Source organism: Aspergillus tanneri (assembly GCF_003426965.1).
Source record: "Aspergillus tanneri strain NIH1004 chromosome Unknown AapTan_5_pilon_pilon_pilon, whole genome shotgun sequence".
In the NCBI taxonomy this organism is placed as follows: Eukaryota; Fungi; Ascomycota; class Eurotiomycetes; order Eurotiales; family Aspergillaceae; genus Aspergillus; species Aspergillus tanneri.
In genome coordinates, this window is record NW_022984632.1 from 1,188,319 (window position 1) to 1,202,058 (window position 13,740).

At 53.3% G+C, this 13,740-nt stretch overlaps 4 protein-coding genes across 4 annotated transcripts; 1 reads left to right on the forward strand and 3 right to left on the reverse strand.

The window, feature by feature from the left end:
* Positions 1-160: 160 nt before the first annotated feature.
* ATNIH1004_009810 (uncharacterized protein) lies at positions 161-1,327 on the reverse strand (the record flags this gene model as incomplete). Its single annotated transcript, XM_033574392.1, has 5 exons — positions 161-412; positions 483-649; positions 757-835; positions 888-1,070; positions 1,112-1,327. The coding sequence occupies 5 exons, from the start codon at positions 1,325-1,327 to the stop codon at positions 161-163; spliced, it is 897 nt and encodes a 298-aa protein (XP_033422410.1).
* A 1,181-nt stretch (positions 1,328-2,508) lies between these two features.
* On the forward strand, positions 2,509-3,873 carry PPX1 (putative exopolyphosphatase; the record flags this gene model as incomplete). The annotated part of the gene is made up of 1 exon (XM_033574393.1): positions 2,509-3,873. One exon carries the CDS (start codon positions 2,509-2,511, stop codon positions 3,871-3,873), a length of 1,365 nt encoding a protein of 454 aa, XP_033422411.1.
* Positions 3,874-4,439: 566 nt separating this feature from the next.
* Positions 4,440-8,294, reverse strand: CYK3 (putative SH3 domain protein (Cyk3); the record flags this gene model as incomplete). The annotated part of the gene is made up of 1 exon (XM_033574394.1): positions 4,440-8,294. One exon carries the CDS (start codon positions 8,292-8,294, stop codon positions 4,440-4,442), a length of 3,855 nt encoding a protein of 1,284 aa, XP_033422412.1.
* Positions 8,295-9,781: 1,487 nt separating this feature from the next.
* ATNIH1004_009813 (uncharacterized protein) lies at positions 9,782-13,472 on the reverse strand (the record flags this gene model as incomplete). The annotated part of the gene is made up of 4 exons (XM_033574395.1): positions 9,782-10,726; positions 10,793-11,629; positions 11,688-13,148; positions 13,245-13,472. 4 exons carry the CDS (start codon positions 13,470-13,472, stop codon positions 9,782-9,784), a joined length of 3,471 nt encoding a protein of 1,156 aa, XP_033422413.1.
* Positions 13,473-13,740: the final 268 nt, after the last annotated feature.

Here is a 13,740-nt window from a genome sequence, read left to right on the forward strand (position 1 = left end):
ACCAGGCTATATTCGACTCGCGGATTCTCTTTGGATCTTGAAATATAAATCCCACGCCTTCATCCATTCTCACGTCACTGATATTGTGCATTCTCCGATTTTGGAGGCTTTGGGGTTGGCCATAAAAGCGCCCACTTGTACGACGTTGGTGGGTTTCTCGTTAGAGCAGGATATTCCCAGCCTCCCCTGCAAAGGCTTGTGAAATCTGCCGTCCAAACCGGTCTACCATTGCTGTGATCGTCTTCTTGCTCACTTGGGCCCGAGTCCACGACTTGGCGGTGGCACGGCCAATTGCGAGGCCTTTGCGGCCGGTAACCTTGGAGATATATTTCTTATAGTGTACGGTTGCTATCAAAACCCCCTTCCGGCTATTGAAGGTACTGTGAAAGAGGGCATCCCCCCCCCTTGTCGACTGCACCATACCTCAGCATATTTCCAGGGCTTCAACCAAGGGAAGATGTCAAAAGACATTGTGTTCAAACATTGTATTCAAGTCTGCGCAGGTTTTTCAAACTCTTTCCTAGTCCACGTTTGCAGTTTGCATTACTCTCGGCCATGTCACTTTCACCCCATGTATCCGCTAATGCGCCCTCAAGTTCAGCCTCGGCGGTGGCCCAGAACTGGGAGCCCTCCACGATCATCCTTCCCTCTGCATGAACATGTGCAATATTAACAGTTTAAATGCCATCAAGAGCTTTGATTGATTCCTCCCCTTCGGCATCGAGAACGGCCTCATGGGCGGCATCGGCAGCATACCGAGCCCTCCGTGCAGCTTGAGCAGCTTAGTCTTCAAATTTTGTGCCTCTGGCGACTTTCCCCGCATCGGTCGCATTTTCTACAGCATCGTTGGCGTCTCGTGCATTTTCCATTATTTTTGATATCTTTACTTCTGCAAGTTTTGTTGCACGTTCTGCCTTTGGCTGCCTCTTGGGTAGTCCTGTTGCAGTGGACAACACCCACATATCTGGCGATGACAGGAGTAGATCAAGAATCGTGGGATGCTTGACCATGTTAACCGCGTCTCCCAAGATAACGAAGAAAAGGTCTTCAGTTCGATTTTCAATGCCGTCCTTCACGCATGTTAGAATCTTTTCCTCAGTAAGGAAGGCACGAAAGTATCGAGATGATGCTGCTCCAAATCCTTGGGCTGCACGTCCCATGATGGGCAAATCTTCCAGCCGTAGATTGAGGAGCTCCCATGCCTCATGTACGACCAGGGGGATTCTAAAACCTGAGTTATATCTGCTTCCAGCTTCTTAAGCAGAGAGTGGGCGTCGGGGGTGTCAAAAATATTTTCAATGCCCACACGTGCTCCAGTAATCGCCATCTTTGACACAGCTTGACAAGGTCGACTCTTCACCAAGTGGACAAAATCCTCTCCAAATGCTTTTAGGGAACCGGCCAAGATTTCCGACGGTACAAGGCATGGCTCTAAGTGTACTACTTTCACCTTTTGTGTCTGTCGCCAGTAAGAAGGGGTCCATATTAGTTATTAAGTAGTAGTTCTCACTCACTGTATCTGGCGACAGGTGTCTTCCAGAGTACTAGTAGTTATACAGATCCAGGTCCTGAGACTGTTGGTCTGGGCCTGGTCGAGAGTGCCCAGTTAGAGGTTATCTGGTTAGTTATCCTTAATCTGTATGGAGCAATGTAGTAAATTTGTGGGCAACCTAGTCACGAGCTATATTTTAACCCGGACTGTGGATCCAAACGCATCGCGGTCTTTTCTCTTCCTGCTTTAGCACTCAGGCCTCAGATAAAGATATAATTTAATGGTCCCACTTCTCGGTGAACTACCTGAGGGGGAGGCCCTACAGAAAATATGGAAATTGAAATAAATTAGGTATAGTATACCGAGTGCGTTCAATAACTATATACAAGCCTTAGCCTAAATTCTAATTTGGGTTTGGTTGACTATACTTAGTTTAATTTAGCCTGTCTAAGAGACCATAGTTGCTAGACCCAGTAAGGTAGTTCCGCGAGTGTCTGCGCGGCTCTAGACTGCATGCTTGGCATCATTTCTTAAATAGAATGGGAGGTATTGGAATAACTTTCTGTTTCAGTAGGATAATACAATGCATATTCGGAGTGAACTGGTAGATTTGATACAAATCTATAAACCTTGATTAGCTTTATATCATGGTGCGGAATAGAAAACGCCGTTTCCTATCTAGTCACTTGTAAATTGCTACGTTATGCTCCCCAATAAGCCAAAATTTGTCACAGCGAATTTGATTATAGTAAATGACTCCTTCGATAAGTCTTCTGGGTCGCATGCAATCTTAACAAGCACCCAATCTCCAATAGTAAACTACAAGTTTTAGTAAATCTCAAGGGAGGTAAATTGCGTAGATAAAGCGGTGACGTGGGCGGTGACATTCTGCCACCATTATCACTTATCGGAAATCAACCTACCATCACATCAACCGAACAATATCCATCCAGCAAACAGGCACGTATGTACATCCTGGCACAATGGCGGGCCAACCAGTTCACAGCCTCCTATCCATGCTCTGGGCCGCCCGCAAGACCCATCTGCGATTTATTGCAGGCGCCTTGCCCCACGCAGAGGCCCCCGTGTACGTCATCGGTAACCCCTCCGCCGACCTCGATTCCATGATTTGCGCCTTGGTCTACTCGTATTTCGCCAATCGCTCATCGCGATGTCACATCCCTCTCATTAACATTCCCCAAGTGCCCTCAGGTCCGGAGCTCTGTCGTCTCCGGCCTGAGTTTGTCAAAGCGTTCTGGATCTCCACGAATTCTGGAGACCCAACATCTGAACCCGCAGGTAGCTTACTCCAGAACCACATCCTCACCGTCGCGGACTTTGCAGAGCACCTGAAGCAACGCGGGATAGACTGCGATCCGGGTCCCCACCGCCGCTACGCGGCGGATGCGGTCCTGGTCGACTGGAACGCGTTACCGATCCCTTCATCAGACGGCCAAAAAGGAAAAGGTAGTCTGGACGGCTTGCCGATGGTTGAGTTTACCGTGGTAGGATGTATTGATCACCATGTCGACGAGGGATTCCTAGGTCCTGATATCAAACCCTTGGTGATTGAAAAAGCAGGGTCATGTTCGTCTCTTGTTGTGAATACTCTGAACACGATGGGATTATGGACACCCTCAGATACAGAGGATCGGTTTCCAGAGGAAGAGCCGGTTGCCCGACTAGCGCTCGCTCCTCTACTGATTGACACGGTGAATATGAATGCCAAGGATAAAGTGACTGTGATCGATACTGAAGCGTGGGAATTCCTGCGCCGTATCCTCGATTCCGCGCCGTCCGCTTGGGACAGAGATGCGTATTACAGGCAGATCCACGAAACCAAATCAAACAGTCTTGATCTACTCACCGTCGACGAGATGCTCGATCGTGACTACAAACAGTGGACCGAGTCGCCTCCGAGTCGTGCCGAGAAGCCCCTCAACATCGGGTTCTGCTCGATGGTCAAGCCCGTCTCCTGGATTGTTCAAAAAGCAGGCAATCCGCAGGCCTTTCTGGATGCTCTGTGTGGGTTTTCTGCACGGCGTGAGTTGGATATTGTCGTCGTCATGACTGCATTCAGCTCGCCGATGCGGAATGGTGCATTCGTTCGAGAGTTACTTGTTTGTGCCCTGCAAGAGGGACCGGCCGTAGATGCACTGAAGGATTTGGCAACACGCTCCGCCTCGCAGCTGGATCTGCAGGAGTGGACGGCGCTGGACAGCGCCGATGCGGATGACCAGGCACCGGCGATTCGGAGCGTTCTCGACAGTGATCAGTTCCCCTGGAGGCGCATCTGGGTACAGGGGGACGTGACAAAGAGTCGAAAGCAGGTTGCTCCGCTGGTTCGTCAGGCAGTTGCTTCTCCAGCAGAGAAACTGTGACGCGGGAGCTCATGAACACTTCTCTATTCATGCCCTTACGAATACATACGCGCAAGAAAGAAAATTCGATGGCAGCCTTCCAACTTCCCGGTTCTAATCCGTGCACCGGCCGAAAGACAAAGAAAAGAAAAGAAAAAGGAACCCAGTGGCCAAGAGATGAAAGAAAACAACATTATAGATTCACAACATCGTACACCAGTCCCATAAAAAGGAAGAATCCCTGTAACTCCACACATGTAGTAGTATATTGTGTCCGTCCATGCTGCTCTCCCCTAAAGTCCGGCCAGTAAAGAAAATGATGAAACGCGATATATCATCTTGATGCGACCATGCAAGACCCCAACCCCAGCTCAGCAATGCAATGCAATCAGTAGGCAAGGAAGAATGCAATGAATGATGAAACACAAGCCAATCCCATATGCTCGACGATGCTTTCGGTTTCCCGGAACAAAGCTCATGCAGTGCAAGGAGAGAAAAGAACAAAAGGTGGAACAAAGAAACAAAAAAGATGGGCAGTGTACACAAGATCCAAATGTCGTCCAGGGCATCAGATTCAACATGAAATATCAGTAGCATTCCCATTCACAAAATACACACCAGCGCGCAACACGATCTGCCAGGACTAAGCCTCTCCACACGCCACGTTCACCGATCTTGATCACCGTCTCCCACACACTGCCGCTGGCCGTATCATCTGTGGCGGAGTCGGCACTGCTAGTGGTACTCACCATGTGGTCGGCCTTCCGGCTCAGTCGTAGGATCTTGCCCGAGGGCGACTGGATCGCCAGCTTGGCCGGCTTCTCTCGCCCGGAGCTGGATCGTGTTGATGAAATCGCTGACGTCGAGGCCGAGAACTCATTCGAGACGGTGGACACGGAGGAGCCACCCGCAGAACTGGAAACCATGCTGAGGGCGCTGGCAGGTCGTGACAGAATGGACGGGGAGATGCGTCCCCCCAGTCCGGTGTCCGGGCCCTGAGAGGTGACCGGCGGAGACGACGGATGCTGGCGAACGGCGAAGACAAAGGTGTTGTTGACCGCCAACCGGGAGCACTGGGGCTGCATGATGTACAGGTCGTGCCGCTGGGCATGGGGTGTCGGATGCCGCAGCACGAACTCATACGGGGGATTGTCGCCGGTGTGGACGATGGGCAGAGCCAGTGCCAGGGGATGGGGAATATCGCGACTGGAATGCATTAGGCCTCTCGGACCGGCGTAAATCTTCACCACCCCCTGTCCCTCGTCGCCCGGCAGCACGGCCTTGATGGTGACTCGCTTCTGGCCCTTGATCCAGTCAGGCTGAGCCAAGGCCCGCTTGCGCACCACCTCCCCACTCTCAAAGAAGTCGCCATCGGCATCACGGGCAAACGTGGGCGCTTCAACTTCGGCGGCACATTCCACGTCCGGGGGGACGAGCAGACGAACCTGCATGACCTCCAAGCCATCAATGCGAACCAGGCTGGTGTCGTAGTCGGGAAAGTGGAGGCTCATCTTGAAATACTGGGGACAGGCGGGCGGAAGCGCCAGGAGCACGTCGGGCGAGATGGGCGGGCATATATGCTGCTCCTCGGGGACCAGCGGTACATGCGTATAACAGATCTCAAGAGGGCGGGCCAGGAAATACCAGCTTTCGGCCGCGCACGACGACACGGAGGTGACGAACTGACTTCGCCGTGGGTTGGTCGGGCTGGCCAGGGAACAGTCCATGATGCGCCATTCGCCATCCACCAGTACGGCGTTCCACCAGTGGTTCGCTCGGGCGAGACTATCCAGCTCGAACAGGTCGCCGGGCGCCTTCAGAAATCCTTTGATGGCCTCGGCATGCAGGCCCACGGCAGCACACATCTCGCGGACAAGATAGGCGACCTCCTGGGGGCTTCCTCGCTTGGTCTGCAGCACCCTTCTCAGATCGAGGCCGACCCCCTCCACCGGCTCATCCCAGGCGATCTTCTCACTGACCCAGGTGAAGAGGGCGCGGAGCCGCTGCACGTCGCTCTTGTACGGCCGACACACGTAGCCTTGGGCGAGACTCATCGGGTTGGTCATCGGCGGAAGACTGTTGACAAAGCGCGCGCTCTTGTCTACGAGGCTCAGATTGGCAGCGGCAAAATCCGTCGGCTCACTGATTGGCAGCCCGTCGATGCTCTCGTCGCCTTCGGCGCTCTCGTACAATTCCTCCACCGCGTAGATCACCGGATGGTCCATCATCTGACATCGCTCGGCCCGTTCGACTCGCTCGTTCCGACTGGGAGAGCTGGCGCGGTTCACGTCACGTCGCACCTGCACCCAGTCGATTGCACCCCCCAGGCCCATCTCCCGCGCTGTGTCGCGCTGAGAGGGCGACGCGCGGATGGGGGATATCGCTCGACCCTTAGTGGGAGAATAGGATCCGCCACTCTGGCCCACCGCAATGCTGCTCCGGGCATTGGCCGCGCCGGTCTTCGCCGATTCGAGGATTTTCTTGAAGAAGCCATGTTTCTTGGCTTTGGGGGTGGACAGGCCGCCGAACACGCCTGCCGACTCTTCCGTCACAGTGTCAGGCGACGTCCAAGGGATCGCCGACGACGCTCCCTGCCGCGAGGTGTTGTGGCTGGAGTGGTAAGAGATCCCAGTCAGGGGGGTCTCGGGTCGTGCCATGCGCGGTGCGTCGCTGAACCCCCGGCCGCGAAAGGTGTCGACAGCAGTATTGGGCCGCCCATTTGCGCCTACATTCCTGCGAGCGTAGCTGCCGGCGCTGGTGGCGCTGAAACCGCCCGCCGATGCACCACTCATGAAGCTTTGGTTGGTTCTCTCAGTGCTCGCGGTCAGGTTGGTACTGATGCTCTGTACGCCGCTGGAGTTGGTCGTGCTCGACTTGTTCGTGTAACTCCGATTGAGGATATCGCCCCTCAGGTCTGGCCCGGATTGCCGCCCCACGGAATATGACGAGTACTGCACCGGGACAGAATTGTGGCGCCCATGATAGGGAACATTCTTTGGAGGTGGCGGAGGGGGCTCCTCGTCATCCTCCTCCTCCTCGTCGTCGTCCTCCGGTAGTTGTATATCCTCAGAGCCTCTCCGGTTTTGCGCCTGCATCTGGCGCAGCCGACTTTCCATCTTCTGCACGTAATTGTTCAGCTGGGGCGGGCCATCTAGGAAGTGGTCCGTGGCGTAGACACTGCCTCGGTGAGGAGGCACCCCCGGACGATCGTAGTCCTTATCCCCATCGAATCCTAACGACGTTAACGAACGACCTATTGTGTGCGAAGGCTGGTGGTTTCCCCTTAAGCTCTCGTAGGCATCTGGCGACCACGGGTTTCCCACCATGGGCTGCGGGGATGCGGAGTGGGTCTGCCGCGGCAATCCCATGTCTTCCAGCGAAGTCATTACCCCTTCCATGGCGTCTCGGAGCGGGGAGGGGGTATGTCCACGAGAGTGCACCGCCGGAGACGGGGTCCTACTGGACATGGTCACATAGCGGTCATTCATATCAAATCGGGCCGGTACACCCGTCTCTATCGTCGGCTGGCGGTTGACTGCGACACGGTGCGGGGGCGGAGGGGGTGGGGGTGGTGATTCTTCGCGTTCCTGGAGCTGTAGAGGGGAGATTTCGCGAGATGAGGCATGGGAATAGGGATCATTCTGTTGCATGGGCACCGATGGTGGAAGGTAATCCAATTCGTTCGGGGGTCGCGGAGACACTGCGCGCGACGGGGGTCGGGAGTGCATCGAGCTCGACCCCGGTGGAAGGGAAGGTAACGAGAGCTCCGCTTCCTGCGGTGGACGAGGGGATACTGCGCGGGATGAGGGATAGGGCTGGGCGAGGATCGGTGCCGTTGGCGTGGCCGACGACCTGGGCTCTGGCCGAGGTTGGGCGGTCCTTGGGGACTGGTGTGTCGAAGGCCCCGACTGCGATGACGGTCTAGCCACGGAGCTTCGATGTTTCACCGTTGTCGCAGCATTGCGTAGTGGCTTGACTTTCCGTGAAAGGCTCCCGTCGCGGGGTGGAGTCTGGGGTATCGAGCTTGTTGGCGTTGTCGTTGTTGGCGATGCCGACGTGCCACTTCGAGATAGTTCGCCGGAGGGGGCCATGGCCTCCTTGTGGGCTTGAAAAGGTCTTCTGAACACGGTCTTCTGCTTTTTGGGAGCCGAGGTGGGATTCATGATCGGAGACTGGGCTGCGGCAACCATGGGGCTGGCTGAGCTACTGACGGGGACGAAGTTCTCCCCCAGGACTTCGACGAAGTTGGATGGGAACAGACCCATCATGCGACGATCCCGACGCAGACGACCCATCCACCACTGTCCATCTCCGGCGTTGAGACATTCGATGAGGTCGCCTTCCACAAATCCCAGGTCCCGATTGGTTTCTCCACCCCAGGAGTACACGGCTCGACACCAGCAAGGGAACCGGGTGGGCAGTTGAGGTGCGCCCGGGGCCATCGCGGTGGAAGAGGGCGACGAGGCGCACTTGATTGTGCCTGACCAATGTGACCCGAGAGGGCGGAAGAATAGTTCAACAGGAGGGCACGAGGTCTGGTTAGAGGGAGAATGATGAGCACGAGCGAGCTTGCCTAGCTTCCTGGGAGCGGAGTTGAAGGCGTAATTGGGGGGATTAAGAGCCGTGGCAGGGAACGGCCTGCCAGAGGGACATGATAGAGACAGATATGATAGAAGGGAGGATAGATAAGGAGGAGAAGAAGGAAATGGAGAGAAAGAAATGGAGAGAAAGGAATGAAACGAGAGGGATAAGATGATAGAAGCAGCGACGCGAGGAAAGAGAAAGAGAGAGAGAGAGAAAGAGGACGGTGAGGCCCGATTCTGTTGTGGTGTTTACGTGGGTTCCAGTTTGGGACTAGCGCAGGATGCTATCGATAAGCTTATTCCCGTGATCTTTCTCAGACATCATTTTCTCATTCTTACTCTCCTTCTTTCTTTTTAAAACCGCTTTCTTCTTTCTTATCTCTTCTTTCTTCTTCTTTCTTCTTCTTTCTTCTTCTTTATTTTCTTCAGTTTCTCTACGTATCTCTCAGAATGAACCAGAGATTTGTATCGGATCCATATCTGACTTCGTGAGTAGGTAACTATGTGTCAACCATGGTTGTCCATGCCGATACCCACTGCCATCCATGGACAGCCTCTACGTGGGTTTCCAATCAGGTTTCATTTCCAGCACTTGGAATCACTTTATTCATCGATTGCGGTTCAATCGTTGGAGTACGAGTACTCCGCTCGCCTGTTATTTCGACTCCATCCCTCGCAGAAACACGGCATATCCCATCAATTCTCCTAACCCACTTTCCTATGCACGGGTTCCATCCAACGCACGGTCGGAGTTTACCCCGGATTCTGTCTGGACGAGTCAGAAAATATAATCTTTATTGTTCTTTTTTTTTTTTTTTTTTTGGTGCTCCGGTTCTTTGAGTCCACCGAGGGAACGAAGACAATTTACCATAGCAACATTCCTCCCTTGCTGGAGAGACCCACGAGCTGACGCCAATCGCAATGTGCCGTCGGTGGGAAGCAAGGAGAATGAAAATAACTGGAACAGTGAGTGAACACATGATGGAGACCAGGGGATTTGGGGGTCTTCTGGGGGCAGTAACAAACTGCCTTATGTAGCCCCTGCTAGCCAACAAATTGGTAATTACAGAATAGAGGTTCTTCTCTCTGTGATCTCTGATCTAATGATCCGGAAAACCCGTTTGTAGAAAGAAAAGAAAATAAAATTACTGTGGTCTAAAAAACCCCCAGTCGTTCACTGTAAATCGCTCAAGATAGCGTGGGAACAAGCCAGGCCCAAAAGGACACATGGACACAGAAGCAAAACGCCCGGATAATGCAATCATCACAATCTCCTATGTACGGTACTGCCCCAATAACCCCAACCAAAACCCTCGAAAAGAGCCGGCGCCTAAGCTCCATCCTCATTAAAGCGACATCTCCGAGCTAAATCTCAGTGCGCTGCCCCGTCCGGCAAAGGTCGAGCCGTTGTTATTGATCCCAGGGCTCGTAGGCCGACTATTTCCGGCAGTCCACTTGGGACTTCGAGGCTGCGTGCTGGTGGACCGTGTCGATGGACGGTTCTTGCGAATCTCCCGCAGCTCTTCTTCTTTCCTGCGCAAGAGGTCGTCGCGGTTCGACAACGTAGTTTCAAGTTCGGCGATCCGTGCCAGGTGCCGGCTTTCCTCGTTCTTCATATTGAGTTCTTTGAGGCGGCTCACGTCGGCAGCCACCTTTCGCTTCAACGTCTCGTTCTCTTCTCGGAGTTGACGGCTTTCGTTGCCGGATTGGGCGGCCGCGGTGGATGCAGTCTGATATTGCTCGCGAGTATACTCCGTCTGCTTGCTTTCGTATTCCGCCTTGCGTTGTAAGGCTGCATTTTCCTTGGTCAAGCGCCGAATTTCCTCCTGCGATGACTCCAGCTCCGCTGCAGTTCCTCCTCCGGTTTTCAGCCGCTCTCTAGCGCTTTCCAGGTCATGTCGGAGCTGGGTGCGCTCATCCTTCAATTTGCCGATCTCTTCCTTCTGCCTCTGGATTCGTTGCTCAGAAGCTGTATTGGATTCAACTAAGCGATCCCGTTCCTGTCGGATTTGGTGGAGATTTTTGGTCCGACTTTCGTAGCGATGCTGGAGCGACTCGAGGACTTTCTCCCTTTCTAGTAGGCGAGACTCCGCAGCAGCCAAGGACTCCCGCAGACTCTCGCGTTCGGCGGCATGTGAAGCTCTCATTTGAATCAGGTGTTTCTCCAACGTTTGCAGATCGCGATCCAACGTTTGACTTTGCACGTTCGACCCATCAGTGAACTGGCTAGCGTCTTGTGACACACCCGGCCTAAATCTTTTGGAAACCTGTTCGTTGGTCCCTTCCACTTCCTACCCGTGTGTTAGACATGTCACCCATACGGGGATAGAAATTAGCACTTGGATATCACGACTCACAATTCCACGTTTTTGACTCAAGGCCCGCAGGGGTGGAGCGCTACCGGCATTCGCCTCGTTAAGGCCTCCAATCCGTAAAGAACCAAGCTCCTTGGAGCTCACTATATGCAGTGGCTCAATCAGAGGCAATGGCCAGTGGTATTCAAAATTATCCGACAGTAGAGAGGACAAAATTTCCTCTACATCTTCACGCACACCAAGAGCGTCGTCCTGAAGATCACCCACCAGATCACGAAGCTGCATAGTATAGTAAACGACCAAACGCAGCTGTTGAATCTCGGCAAGGTTGGGGAAGCAGAGTTCGACATGCTCGCTTGAACTGGCAACAATGAGCCGGATCACGGGTAGTAAACTTCCGTTTCGAGCGTAAGTGGTGCGCATATGTTCGACCGATGGGTTCTTTGCATTGAAAGATGAGTCTAGTGCAACGATAGCAGAGGGTCTTTTGTATGTTTCCATTACTCCGTCGTTGCGCGATGACTGAATTCCGAAGCTCAAACAGTCTCTGGTCATGGAAACTTCCTGGTTCGTACCAATTCCCATTTCTTCCCGTGGCCGTGTGTATACAAGACCCTTGCCTTTCAGATAGCGTTCGACGACGTCTTGGGTTTTCTCTTCATCTACCAGAATCACAATGTGTATATCGCGGCTGCTCGCAATCTCCACGACGTAGGCGAGAAAGAGAAATTTTGCACTTGAATACTCGGCCCACGCAGCTTCTTTCGCCAAATCTGATCTCGAGTCTTTGATATGATCATTGATGTTTAGATCGGGGTGGGTCGCAACGTTGCTTAGATGTTTGAGAACATCGCGGATTTTCGGTTCAAGGCGCTCAAGCTGGTCGATAGTTAGGCTCCTGTAAACTAAAAGCCATGAAATCAATGGTTTAGCTCACCTCATTCTCAGCGCTCTCTTCGCGAGGATCCGAGATCCTAAGGAATTCCCGGATACTGTGTGATTCACTGGCCACAACACGTTCATAGTCATCCTTAACTCTAGAATCCATAGGAAGTGGTACAGCGAATTCACACGGGCCAAGACAGACTGAACCCGGAAGCACTTGCTCGGCGTTACTTACCGTAAGTGCACTGGGTTGAATCGTTTGAACAGTAGGGTGTTGAGTAGGTTCCAGTCCAGTTGGTCCTGTGACTGGTTCCGGAATCGCTGGAGCGGCTTCCGTTCGTGTGTGGCTGCCCGGCTCTTTATCGACTCTAACACTAAGAGGCGCCGTTGCTTCCGGCACAGGAGGGGGTGCTGAAGGCTCGATGTCCCCTGCAGACGAAGGAGTGGCACTCACATCGACATTTTGAGAGGGCCCGGCACTGGCTCTGGCGGTGAGTTGGGCGTATGCACTTCGCAACTTTTCCCTTGGCGTTGCTCCCTCATAGTGGCTATATTTCTCCATGGTCTCGGATAAGGACCGGACCTCTTTCTTTTGATCGTCCATATCTTTGAAGGTAATTACCGAAGCTGCACGGGCTTGCGGTATGTGTATGGATTCTTGGCTCCGTATTCCACTCCTAACCGAACGTGTGGTGATTGACCCCGGAACTGATTTCGACAGAATTGGGGAATAGGCCGAACCACTTGGGAAGTCGCCAGGAAGGCGTACCCGAGGGACGAGGGTGCTATAAACAGGCTGGTAGCCAAATGATTTAGCAGAACCCTGGGGGTCCGCGCTGTTGGATTCGGGGTGGCTCCGCAACCTTTGGCTCTCAGGAACACTTGGTGGGTGAGGTGGGGTCTCGGCTATTTCTGCCTTGGTCCGACTACCGACTGATACAGCAAGCAGGTCTTTATTGGCGGACAATCCAGCCGATTTGGGGGGCATGTAAGTGCCAGTTGTGTCGGATGCTAGAAGCCCGTCAGGCCTCGGGTCTTCCCTATTGGGAGTTAGGGAGGCCTCTCTAGAAATATCTGTGCTATGCAAAAATTCTCCAGAAAGTAGATACTCTGCTGGAATAGGACTTTCTGCGTATTCAAAGGGATCTGTGACTCCAGGCGTAGCCGGTGTCGGCTGCTTAAGTTTGAAGATGGTTGCACCGCTGCGCTCGGATCTAGAAACTTGAGGCCCTGGTAACTGTGACGGGCTCGGCTCTGGGTGGTCTATAGCTCCGCTGGTTTCCTGAGCCTGAGGGGTTTCTGATATGGTATCAACCGGGACAAATAACGGAGATCGCTCGCGACTAGAGTGTGGCTCGGGCGGGTGACAGGCTTCCCCGTTGCGACCCTGAGCGCGCGGTGCTGACGACTCACTCTTTGTGGATTCAGACAGTCGATTTACGTTTTGCGGACGTTGCTGCTTCTTGTCTTCCCAAGTCCGAACGGCAATTTCGTTGGCGTGCTCTTTCGGTTCCTAACCATGGGCTTCGCTGTCAATTGAAATCCAAGGTCAAGCGCCGGTCTACAGAGCCAAGTGAGATAATCTGTGTGCATGCAGTGCCCGACTCACCCAAGTTGGTGACCAAGGTCCTTCCCAATCTATCAAATACTGGGACTCTGTCTCGTCAAGTATACAGTTGATGGGCCACTCGTCCTCCGCCAAGTCGGAACTTTCGTGGCTGTCCTTGCTCTCGTTGTCACTGGAGATAACGAAGTACTTTTGTTTCCGCTTCTTTTTCCTATGTTGGTCTGTAGTATGCGTAGACACAGGAGAGGGGGCCTTGCGCTTGCGCCACATTATGCGCCGGATGGCATCGGCGAAGTGCAGTCCATGATGTAGGGTCCAAACAATACAAAGCGGTATGTCAGAAGGAAAGAAAAGAAGAAGAGTCGTAAATGGGGAATAATTCGTGTGATATGTTGATTGGCGTACCAAAGGTGGACTCGCAAGAGGTCAAGAGAGTCGAGAAGTATGAAAGAGAGAATGAATGAATGAATCCCGGTCGAGGGGCGGATGATCGCCGGGCACGTGATGACCCATGGCCTCCACAATCGATGACGCTGTT